Source organism: Mesoplodon mirus (assembly GCF_964341445.2).
Source record: "Mesoplodon mirus genome assembly, chromosome: X".
NCBI classification, from domain to species: Eukaryota; Metazoa; Chordata; class Mammalia; order Artiodactyla; family Ziphiidae; genus Mesoplodon; species Mesoplodon mirus.
In genome coordinates, this window is record NC_138981.1 from 93,461,157 (window position 1) to 93,481,442 (window position 20,286).

Here is a 20,286-nt window from a genome sequence, read left to right on the forward strand (position 1 = left end):
TTCTGGACTTTATGGCTACCCTGTACCCTTGATTTTGGATGAAGCACATCCCTAGTCTGTAGATAACGATTGGACCACTTGTCCCCCAGAGTGGTAGGGAAGAGCCTACCTATAAATGAGCTATGAAAATTGACGTGCATCTACAAACATATCATAATCTGATTCTGCACAACTTAATTGCCTTTTGGAAATACCCCAGATGAAACCTTGAGGAAACTTTGGTATTGAGTCAATGAAAGAAACCTCTTCCCGGTCTGTCAGAGACTTTGACTAATCTAGTTCTGCCTGTCATTAGTCAGCAAAGCTCCTTCCAGCTGGTCTTCATCACTTTGCTTGTTCCATGAGGTCATAAGAGTAAATTCTAAGCAGTTTAATTCCTAAGAAAACACACACACTTCAGATATCGGCTCCTGTGACTATCTGTCTTTCAACAATGAAGGAAGCAACTTACTCGGGCTCCTTTCTCAGGAGAGCATTTACAGCCCCCAATGCAGTCTTGGCCTCCACATGGCTTTCCATAGGGCTTCTTCTGTCCCTATTAAAAACAAGAAAAAAGAAAAAAGTTAGTGATCCATGTGAAGCAAGAAGCAATGCTGCCCAGGGAGCATACCCCTTAGCCACACTCCTCCTAACCAAATAAATCAGAGCAGCTTAATCATCTCACTTGGCGGTGTCATGAGCCACATGAAATAAAAAGTCATCTTAAGCTACCACCCTTTTAGGTCAGGTCTATACCTCACTATATAGCCAGTTTGGTAGCTGGTTGGGGAACTGTGACTTAAATCTCCCCCCACAGGTAGAAATTCCAGCCACAAAATACAAGAGCATTTCTTTACATGGGGCTGGAAATAGACTCTAGCTGTATCCCTGAGCCCCACTGGACTTATACATTTGCACTCAATGAGAAAGCAGCAGCTGTAGCAGAGAACTTGAGAGAAATTCAAGTGCCAGAAATGTAATGATAGGTGAAAATAGCCACCCTGTACTCTGCCCTCAGAATTGTTCTCCTCAGGGTCCCACTTTCAGCACAGCATTCAAACCCCTGTGCCCAGTTAGTCAGATCCAAGTTTCTCAGGTGATACTGTACACTATTCCCTAAACTCTCCAATCCAACTTCCTTTTCCCTTCTCTGCTTTTTTTTTGGGGGGGGGGCGCGCTGCGTGGCCTGCAGGATCCTAGTTCCCCAACCAGGGAATGAACCAGGGCCCCGGCAATGAAAGCGCCGAATCTTTATCCCTGGACTGCCAGGGAACTCCCACCTTCTCTGTTTTATGATGATGATTATGACAAGTTGAATTTCTCCAGAGCCCCCCGCATGACCTGACATGTGCTGACCCTCTCCAACCTGTTCTCCTCACTCTCTCCCTGGCTAACTCTGCTTCAATCACACTGGTATTCACTCTATTCTTTAAACACTTAAGCCTGTTCCTGCCTCAGGGCCTTTGCCCCAGCTGTTACTTCTGCCTGGAATGCTCTTCCCCTAGATGTTTTTGATCGCTGGCCTCTTTTTATCACCCTAGTCTCAGTTCAATTGTCTGTTCTCAGAGAGGCCTTTCCTGACCACTCAACCTAAAGTGGCCCCCAGTTACTTCCAATCATAGCACTATGTTACCTTTTCAACATTAAACATTCTGTCTCCCCCCATTAGAATGTAAGTTCCATGTAAGTAGGGACCTTATCTGTGCTGTCCAACACTGCATCCCCAATGTCTAAAACAGTGGATGGCATGTGAGAAATGCTTGATGACCTCACAGAGCTGGGATCTGAACACAGGTCTAACTCCCAAGCCTTGACCTTAACCCTTATGCCTTAGTGCTTTCTGTCTCAATGCAGACTCAAAAGTGAGGAAACTGTCATTCTGACCCTACCCACCTTGGAAAAAAAGCAACACATAAATTCTAACTATTATCTGTAATAAGAACTTTATCTCTGGGATGGATTTAGTATCATCGAACTTTTTTTGTTTAATGTTGGCTGTTTTGTTCAAAAGAGAAAGGCATATTTATGAGCCAGCCTCACACTTAATCATTCTTGCCTCTTTGCACTGTGAACCTTTTCCTAATTCCCAGGGAGCACTGTGAATTTCTCAGATGGTCTCTTATCTCTTTAGACATTCCCACAACCCTTTATCACCACAACACCTCGGTAATAAGGTAGTGATGGCAGAGCTATGACAAAATATTGCTATTTTAGATTCCAAACACCTTCCTGATAGGAAAGATATTTTATCTCTCTTATATGCCTTTGACATGGTAAGTGCTTTTGTACACTTTCCAGTTTGCCCTCCACTTTATGGTATACAGGACAGGCAAGTTTTCATAAGGGTGAGCTCAAGAGGTGCTGTGGAAGGTGAAAGCTGGGGGCTGGAATGGAATAGAGAACAGGGAGGCAGAGCAACATCGAATTTAATCCTCACCAGTGCTGTGCCCCCTTGGTCTAATGTTGAGTGCTATATTTCTCAGGATAATGGATAATTTCTATTTTCTTTTCCATATAGTCCTGTATTTTCCAGCAGTCTTCAATGAACACGTATAATTAGTAAGGAGAAAAAACCCAGTCTGTTTCCAGATGATAAATTCACCACCTTCAAGGGAGAGGACTCAACAGGCGTTGCCAAAGTGGTATCTGTTTGGAGCTATGGCCTAATTTGAAACAATGCCCTTTAGGTGTCCCATAATATGTGTCCATCATGGACCAAAAGTTTCCAGATCTCTAGCGTGGAGCAAGGAGGCTGGAGGCAGGGAGCTGGATAAGACAGGGGGAAAAAATCCCAATAACAGGAGCTGAACAAAAATATAAGGAGCACAGGCTGAGGTTTCTTGGGAACTTGGCATAACAAGGAGGCAAAGACACCCAGCTAACAGACAGGAAGCCATCACTGTCTTCTGTCACTGAGGAAAGTAACCAGAGAAGCCCCACTGGCCACAAGGCAATTTCCTGTAATGCTGGCTCTGGCAGTTCCCCCAGGAGTCTTCAATTACACTGGGCGGGGGGAGGGCAGGGATAAAAGGAGTGGCTTCCAGGGAACATGGCAAGACCAAGAACAGAGGAAGTCTCTGCCCTATCCTGGCTGGTCTGGGGACACGCCAACCGTTGCTAAACCAGGCCACATCACTGGTGTCATTCCCACCCTGGAATGCTTTCTCCCTTCCATGTATATGTATGCAATGCATATCCAGTGGTTAGGACTCTGTGCTTCCACTGCAGGGGTCCTGGGTTCGATCTGGGGAACTAAGATCCCGCAAGCCCCACAGTGTGGCCAAAAAAAAAAAAACACTTATTATGCCATAATTGTATTGCAGAGAAAAAACAAAAGTCGTTCATAATGAAACAATATGTATTTTAATATGTAAATGCTCATACATGGCTCTATTAGATGTAGGGACATCGCTGGTGGTGCAGCGGTTAAGAATCCACCTGCCAATGCAGGGGACATGGGTTGGAGCCCTAGTCCGGGAAGATCCCATATGCCGCGGAGCATGCATGCATGGTGCGTGCATGTGCCACAACTACTGAGCCTGGGCTCTAGAGCCCATGAGCCACAACTACTGAAGCCTGCGCACCTAGAGCCCGTGCTCCACAACAAGAGAAGCCTGCCTACCACAGCAAAGAGTAGCCCCTGCTCACAACTAGAGAACGCCCGCGTGCAGCAACGAAGACCCAACACAGCCAAAAATAAATAAAATAAATAAGTGAATTAATTAAAAAAAAGAAGATGTAATGAAGTCATCAGAGGCTAGCAGCTTGATGCAGAATCACCAGGAATGCTACAGTCTGCTGAAGCAGAATGATTCTGGAATGTGGTATTGCTGACTCAAGTACCACAGATGGAGTTGCTGTTAGTGCAGTGATTCTCTGAAATGGTGAATAACTCATGGTAAAGTTCTGTTTTAACAGTGTCAGATTTCTTCAAAACACCTTTCACACCAAATCTCATTTGATTTTCTACCACAAATTTGACATAGGTGTTTTAGAGGTACAGGTATATGTAGCGACATACACACATACACAATATTACAATGTTTTCTTTATATCTTCACCTATCCCCCTAGACAGTAAGTTCCTCTGAGGTGATGTTGGTTTGTTCACTATAAAGCAAATCAGTTTAAACCCTCTAAGCCTCAATTTCCTCAACTATAAAATAGGGATAATAATATTTTAGTTCATTGGGTTTTGGGAGGTTAAAGATAATGCCCCTAGCAAAGTGCTTGCCACATATAGTATGCTCAATATATGTTAGCTGGTATTATCTATAACTATAGCATCTAGTACTGTGCCTGCCTACTAGGTGATCACTGGATGACTGATTTGCACTTTAAAGATGAGGAAATGAAGGCTCAGCTGTTAGTGACTTCCTCACCATAGGAAGTTAAGTGTCAGAGTTGGGATAAGAAACCAGCTATCCTCTCTCTGCCTTGTTTTTTTTTTTTTTTCCCACTAAACCCACTGCCACCAATTCCAGGAATCAGCTTGAAATTGGGAAGTCAGGAAAAGAAAGATGAGTGTTGGGAGGTGTCTTTTTTTTTCTTTCTTTCTTTTTTTTTTTTTTTCTTTTTTTTGCGGTATGCGGGCCTCTCACTGTTGTGGCCTCTCCCGCTGCAGAGCACAGGCTCCAGACGCACAGGCCCAGTGGCCATGGCTCACGGACCCAGCCGCTCCACAGCATGTGGGATCTTCCCGGACCAGGGCATGAACCCATGTCCCCTGCATCGGCAGGCGGACTCTCAACCACTGTGCCACCAGGGAAGCCCTGGGAGGTGTCTTTTTATTCTTTTGCCTTTTTTATCAAGATGGGTTTACTGACTTTACCATAACTTGCATTGTTTGTACACTTACCATAACTTGCATCATTTGTACACTTTGTAAACAACCGTCCTATAGATATAATTCTCACAACTACTTTTGAAACAAAGAAAATTTATATATAAATTTTCCAGATTAAAAAAAAAAATTAAACCTGAGTCTCAGAGTTGGTATTACTTGGCAGTTACGTGACAAAGTGAAGACTCAAAGCCAGGGCCTTTCTTTTCAGTGCACAGGTAAACTTCTAAAAAGAAAAATAATACAAGATGCTGAGGTGCCCTTTTACAATCTTCATTCCCTGCTGGTTGCCACAGGGTCCAAAAACTGAGAGAGGCCTCTTTGGCTGGATCAGAACTAGTCCTGGGGCCACATTCATAATAATGGGTACCACTCATGGAGCATCTGCTATGTGCCTGGCTAAGTACTTCACTTTTGCTATATCACAGAACTGTCCCAACTGCACTGTGTGGTAGGCACTATTACCACTATCATTTCACAGATGAGAAAACTGAAGCTTAAAGGGGTTTACTAGTTTGCCTACTCAAGGTCATACAGCTAGGGAGTGGCACAAATTCAAACCCCAGTTTGACTCAAAATCTTAGCGCCCTTCCATTAAGCCTGGCCCCCTGTAGCATCATCCTAGGTTTCTGTACTTTGTGCTAATAATACAGAGAGTCTGGCTTCACTTTGAGCAATTCCAAAACAAAACCTATTCATTGAAATTTAAACACACACACACACACACTAAACCAACCTTAGTCTTCTCCCATGTTTAATGTGCATTTGCCTTTTAAGAACAGTTCCCTATGAGTTTATGAATGAAAGGCCCTGGGAAGAGAAGAAATGGATCTGTAGGAGCTGGCTCCCTACCAGGTGAGACTTGTCACCCACACTTTATTTTAAGGATGAAGCTGACACCAGACATTGATGAGTAGTTCAGAAAGGCATTTCCCTCCGTCTGTCCAACTGTGTTCACACACGTACACAAATGCAACAGATGGGCTCAGGGGGTGGGGAGAGGAACAAGCATTTTGGATTTCACTTGGAGAAGCCCTAGCCAGCCAGAATGAACCAGGGCCTGAGGGTATGTACTGTCCAGCTAGACCTTAAAGTGAATTCACCAAGCAAATGTTTAAGACACACAAACATAAAAACTAAATCTTGTCCATAATGTTCTTAGAACAGCATTTCTGAAGGATATATGAGAAAAATATGTGAGAAAGAGACTGGGAGAAAGTGAGGAATCTTTGAGCTTTAAAGCTGGAAGGGGCCTGAGGACCAGAGGTCACAGAGTTCACATGTAGTTAGGGTAGCCAGTTTTAACAAATAAAAATCCAGGATGCTGAGTTAAATTTGAACTTCAGAAAAACAGTAAGTATATCCCAATTAGCATATTTTCTTATAAGTATGTCCCAAATTAGCATAAATATGTTCCATGCAATATTTGGGACATACTTACACTAAAAATCTGTTTGTTGTTTACCTGTAATTCAAATTTAACTGGGCATCTTATATTTTATCCGGAAATCCTACAAGTAGCATCATGACACACTTGTGTGACAAGTTCAGATGTGAGGAGTGTCAAAAGTAATTGTTAGTAATAACATTTTAAAGTACAAACTCTGCAACTTACTTTTAAACATATTAAGAGGGTATTCACGTTTCTTTCTGTAATTGAGTCACTCTTACTTATTTGCCTTCTAATATGGTTTCTAAAGCAGGAAGGAAAGGTACAGTTATCACTAACATTGGAAGGATTAGATTCATTCATTTACTCAACAAATGTGTATTGTGCGCCTGCTGTGTATGAAGCACTGTGCTAGGTGCTGGGGGTAGGATGATAAAAAAAAATTGAATATGACTTTTTCATGAAAGTTCATAGTAGTTTTATTCCTAATAATCCCAAAGTGAGAAGAGCCCAGACTTCAATCAATAGGTATGTAGATAAACAAACTGTGGTATATTTGTACAATGGAATACTACTCATGAATAAAAAAATGAACAAAGTATTGATACATGTAACTGCATGGATGAATCTCACAGATACTGTGTTAAGTGAAAGAAGCCAGGCACGTAAGTGCATATTCAGTATGAATCCACTTATACGAAGCTCTAGAATAGGCAAAGCGAATATATGATGATAGAAATCAGTGGTTACCTCTGCAGGGTTGTGAGAGTGAGGTTGACTGGGGGCATGAGTACTTCCTGGGATAATGGATATGTTCTATATCTTGTTTGGACAGATGTTTATGAGTGTACACATTTGTCAAAACTCATGAAACTGCACATGTATAATCAGCACATTTTATTGTCTGTAAAATATAATTTGATTGGGCTTCCCTGGTGGCGCAGTGGTTAAGAGTCCGCCTGCTGATGCAGGGGACATGGGTTCATGCGCTGGTCCAGGAAGATCCCACATGCCGCAGAGCGGCTGGGCCCATGAGCCATGGCCTCTGAGCCTGCGCGTCCGGAGCCTGTGCTCCACAATGGGAGAGGCCACAACAGTGAGAGGCCTGCATACCGAAAAAAAAAAAAAAATATATATATATATATATATAATTTGATTAAAAAGTAAGCATAGTACTTGCCATCATGGAGCTGATATTCTCATATGGGATACAGATAAATACTTACACAAATATTTGAAGAATAATCATTGTGCAAAGTGTGATGGAGAAAACCAGGATACTCTGAAAGTTTACAATGTTCAAATCATTAAGATATAAGCACTACTTCTTCATTCAACAAAGATTTACTGAGTGCCTACTCTGTGCCAGGCACTGGATTATGCCCTGGGAGTACCCTGTTAGACAAAATAGAGTTGCTCCTTTGCTCTATGTTCTTGTACAGGAGACAGATGTTGGAAGAGTAAATAATAATCTTTTAATTATAATTGTGCTATATGATACAAAGGAGACCAATGGAAGGATATGAGAACATACAACAGGGACACTTGGCCTCCTTGATGGGATCAGAGAAGGTTTATTTAAGAAAGTGCAGTTAGGGGGACTTCCCTGGTGGTCCAGTGGTTGAGACTCCATGCTCTCAATGCAGGGGGAACGGGTTCGATCCCTGGTCGGGGAAGATTCTTCATGCCGAACAGCGTGGCCAAAAAAACCCAAAAAAGTGCAGTTAAACTGACGTCTGAAGAACAAGAAGCATCAGCTAGGTCAAGGGATGGGAGTGAGGCAGAGAATCTTCCAGACAGAGGGAAAAATCAATGCACATGCCCTATGGTGAGAAAGAACGTGGCAGCTAGGAGAAGCTAAAGAAAGCCAGAGTGACTGAAACAGGAAAGTAAAGGGGAGAGTGACAGAAGATTTTGCTGTCTAGGCAGGCAAAGACTTGCTCATGCAGAGTCCTGTGGGCCATGTTAAGGAGGTTTGGTTTAATTGTCAGAGCAACAGGAAGCCACTGAATAATTTTAAGCAGAGAGTAACATGGTCAGACTAATATTTTAGAAAAAATTTTCTTCTGGCAGTATCGCTAGTGGACAGGAGCGGGTAATAGTGAGTGGGAGACCAATTAAGAGACTGTTGGAGAGGGATTTCCCTGGTGGTGCAGTGGTTGAGAATCCGCCTGCCAATGCAGGGGACACGGGTTCGAGACGTGGTCTGGGAAAATCCCACATACCGTGGAGCAACTAAGTCCGTGCACCACAACGACTGAGCCTGCGCTCTAGAGCCCGCGAGCCACAACTACTGAGCTCGTGTGCCACAACTACTGAAGCCTGCGTGCCTAGAGCCTGAGCTCTGCAACAAGAGAAGCCACTGCAATGAGAACCCTGTGCACTGCAATGAAGAGTAGCCCCTGCTCGCTGCAACTAGAGAAAGCCCACATGCAGCAATGAAGACCCAAGAACGAAGACCCAAAGCAGCCAAAAATAAATAAATAAATAAGTAAATTTTTATATATATATATATATATATAAATATAAAAAGAGAGACTATTGGAGAGAAGATGGTGGCCTGAACAAGTGTTATGGCGGTTGGATGAGGAGAAGCGAATGAACCTGAGACATATTTAAATAGAGGGGACACGACCAGAAAGGGACAAGACTAGAACAAGGCTTTCTCACACCAAGTCTACTTCACTGATTTGAGGACAACCTTCAATGCACACCTGCTATGTATTATCACTGTGTTGGGCACAATGAAAGAAAGACAAATATTTAGGAGACTTTTATTACACTCAAGGAGCTTAAAGCCTAATGACAACTATGATCAAAAGAAGAAAGTGAGAAGTATTATTGGAAAAGGTAAAGAGATACTTTTCTAAAACTTAGATGTGATTATGTCCTGTCTTCTCTCAAAAACCCTTCATGACCGTCTCTTACCTGCAAACTTCTAAATCCAGGCATAACACTTAGAAGCCCCTTTAAATAAGGCTCAACCACCATTGCAGGCCAAACTATCACCTCCAATATTCTACTCATAGAGTTCTATTTATCAGCTATTCCATTTTCATGGAATGCTTTTCATATCCTATCCATTTCTCTGGAAATCCTAGTCACATATTTTCTTTCTCTTTTTTGTAACAATTTTATTGAGATATAATTCATATACAATATATTCATTCACACATCCTTTCTTAAATTTTACCTTCCCTCTTTTCCAACAATAGCATTATTTATGTTTCATTATGGTATTCATTGTTCACTCTAACAGCTTCTCCTTTTGACCGCTTCAGAGAAATTGTGGTGACAGTTTCTAATAAAAATATACAAGATTATTTTGAGTGGCCAGGTGGATCCTCAGGTTCCTCAGCTGTGCAAAGCATGGTGGGGCTGCATGTCCTACTTTCTGTGAGCCTATTCTTGCTACTAGACTTTAGGCATACAGTGTCATGGGCTTTAGTGGCCTGTCCCAGAGCCTTATGGCTTATTTATAATATGATGTCTTTAGGGAAATCATTCCAAGTTGAAAAAAAAATCCCTTAGGGTTTCTAGTTGGTAGCCTAAGTTAGGATGGAAGAGTCAATACGTTCTCTAAGAGTTGAACCTACAGGAAAAGGAAGGACTGGGATTCCAGGACAGAGTATTTGACTTGCTGGAAATATCCTGACGGACTGTCTCATCTATTATTGAGTCCAAAGGATCAAGGACACTTCCATTTCTGTCTTTTGTACTTGGAAGAGAGAATTTAACCAATGCTCAGTTGAGACAGACAGTGAGTCCATGTGGAATTCACCAGCAGTAGCAACTACCAGAAGGATATAGAATGGGAAACAAATGCAGGTTGTTTCTATAATTTTTTAGCTAGATATTTAGCTCATGATATAGAGAGTCTCTAAGGCATACTGATATAGATGAGAATATAGATGTTCTGCTTGCTCAGGAATGAGGAAAGAGGACACAGGGAGGAGGATCTAAACCAGGGAAATAGAACGGTTCATAGAAAATCCATCCCTCATGACTAGAAGGAAAATGAGAGGGAACCTCTCCCCAAACTACAAAACCCAGTAAATAGAAGACTAGGACCTCTGTCTTCATTTGCCAAGAACTGCATGTTACTTTTACCTAATTTTATGGCTGTAATTTTAAGCTGTAAATCCTTTCAGAAGTTGTTTTTAATTTTGCTTGCAGGGTGAGCAAGACAAACTTAACTTGTCACATATGCCTACATTTCTAAAATTAGGAGAAACAGCCCTAATCTCTTCTCATATGCAGAAAATAGAAACTAGTCGAGTAATCTACTTGGTTGGTGGGAACAGACTTTAAAAAAGAAACATGCCAAAAAAAAAAAATAAAAGCATGATATGTCATAAGCAAAGTTAAACTCCAATTCAAACTTTTTGGCCTTAGCCAAAGCCCACAAGCAAAGGAGTGGGCCAGTATTTCTGTCTCTGATTCTGTTTCATGGCTTTGAAACTCATCTGCTTTTTGTTTCCAGGCAAAGTGACATGCAACACTCATTTCAGAAAGCCCATCTATAGCAAGGCCTCAGCTACACCTTTGGTAAGTGCTTTGCAATATACAACCTACCAAAGCTCACTGAGAAGAAACAGATAATCTGAATAGTCCTATATTGATGTTAAAAATTGAATTTGTAGTTAAACCCTCCCCACAAAGAAAATTCCTAGGCCAGATAGCCTCCCTGGTGATTTCTACCAAACCTTTAAGGAATAAATAATACCATTCCTACGCAAACTCTGCCAGAAAACTGAAGATGAGGGACTACTTCCTAACTCATCCTATGAGTCAAGTATTACCATTACAGACTAATATATTTTGGGAATATAGACACAAAAATTCTTAACAAAAATTTAGGAAATTGAATCTAATAGTATGTAAAAATAATGGTACATTATGACCAAGTACAGTTTATCCTAGGAATGGTAAATTGGTTTAACATTCAAAAGTCAATCAATATAATTCATCATATTAGTAGATCAAAAGGGAAAAATATGATTATCTCAATAGATGCAGAAATACAATTTGACAAAACTCAACATCTATTCCTGAAAAAAACCCCAAGCAAACTAGAAATGGAAGGGAATTTCTTCAGTCTGCTAAAGAGCATCTATGAACAAGCCTATAGGTAACATTATACCTAATGGTGAAAGCCTGAATGCTTTCTCTACTAAGATTGGGAGCAATGCAAATATGTCCACATTTACACTTCTGTTCAATATTGTGCTGGAGGTTCTAGCCAGTGTGATAAAGCATGGGTGAAAAAGGCATCCAGATTTGAAAGGAAGAAGTAAAACTGTCTTTATTCACAGATGACAATGTAAAAAATACTATGACATGTATGAAAGAAGCAACAAGAACTAAGTGAGTTTAGTAATGTTCAATGACACAAGTTTAATATACAAAAATCAATTGTCTCTCTATATGTTAACAGCAAACAACTGAAAATTGAAATTAAAATATAATTATAATAGCATCTAATATATGAGACATTTAGGAATAAACCTGACAAAATATTGGCTAAACCTGTACACTGAAAACTTAATTGCAGAGAAAATTAAAGAAGACCTAAGTAAATGGAAAGCCATTGTTAAGAAATCGACTTCTACCCAATTGATCATCATAGATTCAATGCCATTTTAAAATGCATACAGAAATACAGAGGACCTAGAATATCCAAAACAACTTTGAAACAGAAAAACGAAACTTTAAGACTTCCAGGACTTGATTTTTGAAAGTATTATTATGAAGCTATAGCAATCAATACAGTGTGTTATTGGGACCAATGAGACAAAATAGAGAGTCCAGAAGTAGACCCACACATATATGGCCAATTAATTTTCAACAAAATGGCAAAGGCAATTCAGTAAATAAAGAATAGACTTTAACAAATGGTACTGCAACAACTGGATATCCTATGCAAAAGAAAAGAAAGGAAGGAAGAAAGAAAGAAAGAAAGAAAGAAAGAAAGAAAGAAAGAAAGAAAGAAAGAAAGAAAGGAAGGAAGGAAGAAAGAAAGGAAGGAAGAAAGGAAGGAAGGAAGGAAGGAAGGAAGGAAGGAAGGAAGAAAGAAAGAAGAAAGGAAAGGACCTTGATCCGTACCTCACACCATATACAAACATTAACTTAAAATGGATTGCAGATCTAAATTTAAGCCCAAACTTTAAAATTTTCAGTAGAAACATAGGAGAAAATCTTTATGACAAAGATTTTAGATTAGGCAAAGATTTCTTGGATACAACACCAAAAGCTTGATGTAAAGAAGAAAAAATTGAGAAATTGGACTTCATCCAAATTAAAAACTTCTACTTTTTAAATTAGTTTCTGCTTTATAACAAAGTGAATCAGTTATACATATACATCTGTTCACATATCCCTTCCCTCTTGCGTCTCCCTCCCTCCCACCCTCCCTATCCCACCCCTCTAGGTGGTCACAAAGCACCGAGCTGATCTCCCTGTGCTATGCGGCTGCTTCCCACTAGCTATCTACCTTACGTTTGGTAGTAAAAACTTCTACTTTTTGAAAGATATTCTTAAGAGAATGTAAAGACAAGCTCCAGACTGAGAGAAAGTATTTGCAAATCACGTATCTCCTAAGGGACTATAATAGAGTCAATACCATAAATGAATATAAAAATAAATAGGCTGAGTAAAAGAAGCCAGTAAGAAAGCATTTATATTCTTTATTTCCATTTACATAGAATTCTGGAAAATGAAAATTAATTTATAGTGACATAAAGCAGATTTGTTATTGTCCAGGGACAGGGGGTGATGCAAAAGTGTGAGGGGAGAGATTACAAAGGGGCATGAGGAAACGTTTGGGGATGATGAATGTGTTCATTATCTTGATTGTGGGGTATGTTTTTATGGTTGTATACATATGTCTAAACTTAAAATGTACACTTTAAATACATGCAGTTTACTGTACGTCAATTATACCTCAGTAAAGCTGTTAAAAATACTATTAGGGTACTCAAAAGGGTTCAAGAGCCAATCTGAATACACTTCCACTGGCCAAATAAGTGCTGATTTGTATATCAATAATGATAACTGCAATGAATGAAATGCTTAAAATATTTAAAATCCCATGAGTTCATAATGGTACTCTCCTCCAGACCCCCAAACAAAAACCCCTCACTAGTCACCTTTGGAGGATGCTAGAGAATTAAGTATTTTTTAAATTGGTAGAAAAAAAAATGGGGGTGGTGGTGGTGGAACTAAGCATTTATCCTGCCTTTACTAAATGAACTATAACTCAGGGTAACCGTAAAAATTAGTGAAGGAATGTTTCCCCTAAAATAAAAGATGGAATTACAGAATTAACATTTGCAAGCCCCTATGAGGTAAAGGATTGAGGCAATGCATATCAACAACTACTGACATCACAGAGAAACAAGCATACATTGCAGACATTTTACAACTCCTGATGGGAAGGATAAAATACGACCTGATGAAATATGATGAAACAGTCTTAGAGAGAGAGGAAGGGAGGGGGAGAAAGAGACCGAGAGGGAAGACAGAGATAGAGACAGAGGTAGACATGAGAGAGAGGGAGGGAGGGAGAGAGAAAGAATCTGATCAAATGTCTAGATATAACTACCAATGCTTTACAATAATGCAAGAGCAAATGCAGGAAACGGCAACCAACAAATCAAGCCCGTGGGCAACTGTTATAGGAACAGGTGACTTAAGAGACTTACTACCTAATCATAATGTAGGGGCTTTATTTGCATACTCAAATGTAAGGAAGCAAAACAATGAGAAAATATGAACACTGACTGGCTATTTGATTATATTATGGAATTATTGTTCATTTTGTTTTTGGTGTGATAATGGGATTTTGGATGTTTTCATGACTTATTTTTAAGAGATACATAATGAAATACAGATGAAATGATCTCTGGAATTTGTTTCAATATAATTGAGAGTGAGAAGTGGGGATAGATGAAACAAGAGTGTCTGAATTGGTCAATTTGAAGCTGAGCACTTGGTACATGGGAGGAGTTTCATTGTACTATTCTACTTTGTATATGTTTGAAGTTTTCGATAAGAAAGGATTTTAGGAAAGGAATTTAGGTTTCTGAACTGGTGAATGGATGGATGAAGGTGAATGATTAGATGTGGGAGATGGAGGAGTCAAAGGTGACTCCTTCAGCTTGAGCAACAGGGAGGATGGTGGTGCTATTTGCTGAGATGGGGAAGCATGGAATAGGACCAATATGTGTGTGTGTGTAGAGAATGAGTTCTGTTTTGGACACACTGAATTTAAGGTAACTGTGAAAGCCAGGGAGACATATCTAAGTAGTCAGATATATATGTACTTAGAGCTTGGAAAGATTTGGGCTGAAAGATATAATTGTGCAGGAATGATATTGTGTGTGGAGAGAAGAGGTCCTTGGGAAAAGGCCTGAGGAACACTCACATTAAAGATCTGAGCAGAGAAAGTCAGGTCTAAAATTGTATGGATACAAAGCGGAATGGGAGAAAGACTGCCTTTGGGGAGCTCACACTTTAGCCAGTGAGACACATTCACTTAAGTTCTATAAGCCTGGTACTGGCTCAGATACTGGGGAGAAAACAAACTTCTAAAAATATTCACATGCTACCTTGCATGGTTCTCCAAGTATTTTATGGACATTAATTAGTCTTCTCTCCCCCAAGGCTGTAAATGACTCCAGTGCAGGGAGTAAGAGAAGAGCTTGCGTTTTGGGGAATAAGTGGAATTCAGCACATTTTAAGGACATAGGTCTTCCTTAAAATACCAGGTGAGCTTTTCTGATGGGTGCTACATGCAAGTTAGGCACTGATAGAGCCTGAAAACTGAAGAGGCAGTCCTGAAAACCAGGAGGTGGGAGCCGGGGGACAGCTTACTGTCCCAGCCCATAGATGCACTGTCTAGTTTGGCTCAAATCAAGTTGTCAGAGAGACAAATGCGCTGACCAGGAGCATCCATGTGCCTGGTTTTCACTGCACAGTGACATCAAGCAACTTCTCCACACCTAACCTGGGCTCCAGAGATTAGGACAAGATTAGGGAAAAGCTCTGGCAACATTGAGGCTTCTTAGATCATCATCACTTTGTCATTATACACCATGTAGAAAGCCAAGATTCAATACATGTTTACTGAATTAATAAATTCAATCAATAGATTTAAACAATAGCCTAAAGAGAGAAGCAGAATCTATTTTTGCCTAGTGGCAAGCTTTCTCCTTCAGAATTAAGTATATTGCCCATTTACAGACAAAGTCTGAGTGCCATGAGCATTATTAGCAGGTGTAAAGGGCAGCAGAAAATACACCTGTGTACTCTTCTTGTGGCTTTATTTTCCTACCTTGTCCTACCTCTCTCAATGTGCTTTGCCATATTTTGCCACATTGTACAAATCTCTTTGTACAGAGATCTCTTCTCTATATTCCCAGAGCCTAGTACTGGGCCTGGTATGTTAGTAGGTGGCTGTATTAGTTAAGGTTCTCCAGAGAAACAGAACTATGAGGATGTGTGTGTGTTTACTGTATGTATGCATGCAGGTATGTACGTCTGTACATATGTCTGTACATATATATACATATTTTTTTGCGGTACGAGGGCCTCTCACTGTTGTGGCCCCTCCTGCTGCAGAGCACAGGCTCCAGACATGCAGGCTCAGCGGCCATGGCTCACGGGCCCAGCCACTCCGCGGCATGTGGGATCTTCCCGGACCGGGGCACGAACCCGTGTCCCCTGAATTGGCAGCCGGACTCTCAACCACTGCGCCACTAGGGAAGCCCTGTCTGTACATGTTGAAAGGAACTGGCTCATAGAATGGGGACTGGCAAGTCTGCAATATGCAGGGCAGGCTGTCAGGGTGAAGACTCAGGGAAGAGTTGATGTTACAGTCTCAAGTCCAAAGGCAGTCTGGAGGCAGAATTTCTTCTTTCTTAGGAGATCTCAGTCTTTTCCTCTTAAGCCCTTCAACTGATTGGATGAGGCCCACCCACATTATGGAGGGTAGTATGCTTTATTCAAAGTTTATTGATTTAAATGTAATCATGTCTAAAAAATACCTTCATAGCAATATCTAGACTGGTGTTTGAGCAAATATGTGGGCACCATAGCCTAGCCTAGTTGACACATAAAATTTACCACCACAGTGGTTAATACATGTTTATAAAATAGAACTGAAATCAGTGGACTGTCCACATTTGCATATCTACTTTTGAATATCAAGTAGCAAATGCAGTGGGCACACAGGCATCAGGGAACACAGGTCACTGGTTTATTTCTAACTGGACAAAACAGTTTTTCAATAAAGCCTGTGAAACATGAAATGGAAGTAATTAAGGTACAGATGAAACTTATTTTCAGATTCCCTCCAATATTTTAATCATTTTTAAACTGATGAGCCACTACATTATTCATTCATTTAGAGTCAAAAAAGTAACATGAGCTGGCATTCTTGGAACTGGTTTCTAGTCCCTTCTTTACCATTAACTGGCTTAAGTGAATTTGGGTAACTCACTTTACCTCTCTTGGTTTCTGCTTCACCAACAGCAAAACAAGATCTCAGACATTCTTTAAAGCAAGTGTGGTATAGTAAATTGAAGCCTTCAGAGAGATCTGGGTTCAAATTTTGGTTTATAACACTTACTAGTTCTGGGCAAGTTGCTTCTGAGCTTGTTTCCACAGCTGCAATGTGGGAATATGGATACTTACCTCACAATAGGATTGTTATACAGATCGAATAAGACAAACTGAGTGCACAGTGTACAATGGATGTTAATTACTTTCACTGCCCCTTCGCCTTTCAGCACAAATACTATATGATTCTGTTTTGTGTAGGTGGAACGTTAATCCCTCTTAGAAAAATACAGCTTCCAACCAAGACACTAATCATAAGCAGTAAATTCAAAAGACACATTTGAGATTATAGAGTCTTGAGCTGCTTTTGTTATGGTGTAATTTCATTTCATTTGGAAAGAATCTTTATGATCATTTGATATTCTTTTGAATCTGGCTAAAGTCCCATGAGTCTTTAACTCCCATGGGCCACATCGATGACTTGGAGGGTGTGGGAAAGCAGGGAAGGGCAAAGTCGTGGGTATTTCTGCAGCAACAGACAGAGGGTTGAGAACTTGCTGTGTGGCAAGCACTATGCTTGCATGATCTCATTTAACATTCATAACAAACCAACAAATGTAGGTACTATTAATATCCCCATGTTTACAGCTGAGGAAACTGAGGCTCAGAGGGGTGAGGTAACTTGCCCAAGATTGCACAGCTAGGAAACATGGAATTGGAATTTATTCCCACATCTGTTTGATTCAGAACACGTGCTCTTAACTAGTGCACTGTCTCTTCTTGGAAAGTGTCTGTTATATAAAAAACACACAGGCTTTTGACATTTTAAAGAAACTTTTTGAGTACAAAAATTAATAGGTATATATAAGTGTGTATGTATGTATGTGTGTGTGCATATCTTTACATGTGTACACACAATTTAAATAGTTAAAAATTGAGGCGTTGGGGCTTCCCTGGTGGCACAGTGGTTGAGGGTCCGCCTGCCCATGCAGGGGACACGGGTTCGTGACCCAGTCCGGGAAGATCCCACATGCCGCGGAGCAGCTGGGCCCGTGAGCCATGGCCGCTGAGCCTGCGCATCCAGAGCCTGTGCTCCGCAGTGGGAGAGGCCACAACAGTGAGAGGCCCGCGTACCGCAAAAAAAAAAAAAAAAAAAAAAATTGAGGTGTTAAGAAACCAGCATACTTCATTTCTCTGGAGATTAAGATCACTTCCAGAGTTCTACAATGGGGTGCAGGGGTAAGTGGCAAAGTCAGTAAAAGGGCTGTGCCTCTACTTATCTGTGATATTGACTATACATCAAATTTAGCATGAGACTTATATAGGGTATTCCTAGTAGCTGCCATGTACTTAGTGCCTACTATGTGTCAGGCACTGTGCTAAGTGCTTTGCATGTATATGCCATGTAATCCCCCAAGCAACCATATTCAGTAGATGAGAAGACTGAGGCTCAGAGGTTATATCACTTGCTCAAGACCATACAACTAGTAAATAGCACAGCTAGGATTCAACTCAAACTTAAAAACCTTTGTTTTAAACCACTATGCTAGATTTCCATGAAAAGCATGCCATTTCCTCAATAAATTAAACATAGGTTTATCATATGACCCAGCAATTCCACTATTTGTTATATACACAAAAGAATTGAAAACTAGTGCTCAAACAAAAATTTATATACCAGCCTTCATGAAAACTATATTCATAATAGCCAAAAGGTGTAAACAATCCAAATGTCTATCTACAGATGAATGAATGAACAAAATGTGGTATACACACACACACACATATATACACAATGGAATATTATGCAGCCATAAAAAGGAGAAAAATTCTGATACATACTATAACATGGATGAACCTTAAAAATATGCTAAGTGAAAGAATCCAGACACAAAAGGCCACATATTGTGTGATTCCCTTTATATGAAATATTCAGAATAGGCCAATCCATAGATACAAAAGGAGACTAGTCATTGCCAGAGGCTGAGGAGAGGGGGGAATGAGGAGGGACTGCTTAATGGGTATGGGGTTCCCACTTGGAATGGTGAAAAAATTCTGGAATAAGATAGTAGTGATGGTTGCACAACCTTGTGAATATACTCATGTCATTGAATTGTAGACTTTAAAATGGTTACAAATGGTTAAAATGGTAAATTTTATGTGATGTGTATTTTACCACAATAAAAATCAATCAAGTAATCAGTCCACTGGTCCCTGATTTTCCCTGTGTCTAATTGTGGGTTGTGCCCTGTAAAGCATTTAAGTGTCTCTTCTCTGCTGGCCCATCAATACTCCGGGCTCATTTTCCTCTCTTTGCCATAACTCTTTCTGTCCCTTCCTGATTCTTCCTAGGACCTGCAGTCTCCTCCCTCCTCCCTACCAATTCGAATGTGACCCGCCCTTCCATGAAGACTTCCTGATTATTTCTTGTCTTCTGCTTCTAATCAAGAAACCCAGAATGACCCAGGTAAGCCCACTTTGTTTTAAAATTAATATGAAATGTTAACATTACATGACTGTTTCTAAAACAACACCTTTTGGCTCTTAGGCCTGTGTCTTTTCTATTAACACCTCACTGTCTCCCACAGCACTTAGAGATGTCACCTGAACTGGCATATTATTATTTTTTTAATTAATTAATTTATTTATTTATCTTAGGCTGCATTGGGTCTTCGCTGCTGCACACGGGCTTTCTCTACTTGCGGTGAGCGGGGGCTACTCTTCACTGTGGTGCGCAGGCCTCTCATTGTGGTGGCTTCTCTTGTTGCAGAGCACAGGCTCTAGGCACACAGGCTTCAGTAGTTTCAGCATGTAGGCTCAGTAGTTGTGGCTTGTGGGCTCTAGAGCACAGGCTCTGTAGTTGTGGCGCATGGGCTTAGTTGCTCCACGGCATGTGGGATCTTCCCGGATCAGGGCTTGAACCCATGTCCCCTGTACTGGCAGGCGCATTCTTAACCACTGTGCCACCAGGGAAGTCCTGGCATATTATTTTTTATACATACATATGTATATGTTCTCGGAGGGGTTCCTGTGGGTTAGCCTTATTTCTCTGGTAAGACACTTCTTGATGGTAATACCTGTTTCTTACACGTCTTTGAATCACCCAACATGTGCTGGCACATGATAGATGCCCAATAAATACTTTTGATGCGTGACCTACAAATTTCCACAATCTGCCTCAAACCCATTAGTGACATGCAAAATAGGACAATAGAATCCATCACTTCCTCAGAAAGGAAACATCTGTTTATTCTACTGCATTTTAGTTTCTAACAAATTAAAATCAGATGAGCTCTCGCTAGCGAAGCAAGGAGCAGACAGACGCTTTTCAAGAAGAGACAATGTAGTGTACTAGTTAAGAGCATATGTTCTGAATCAAAACAGACATGGGAGTAAATTCCAATTCTGTGTTTACTAGCTGTGTAATCTTGGGTAAGTTACCTTACCCACCCTGAGCCTCAGTTTGCTCATCTGTAAATGTGGGATATTAATAATAGTACCTCTGCTTGCTGTGT

At 40.6% G+C, this 20,286-nt stretch overlaps 1 protein-coding gene across 1 annotated transcript in view; it reads right to left on the reverse strand.

Annotated features, from left to right (window-relative positions):
- COL4A6 (collagen type IV alpha 6 chain) overlaps positions 1 to 20,286 on the reverse strand; it is a gene marked incomplete at its 5' end in the record, with an annotated part of 287,166 nt that overhangs the window by 160,097 nt on the left and 106,783 nt on the right. Inside the window, one exon of the mRNA XM_082609313.1 lies at positions 452 to 535. Coding sequence (XP_082465439.1) covers positions 452 to 535 — 84 coding nt within the window. The remainder of the gene's footprint in view (positions 1 to 451; positions 536 to 20,286) is intronic.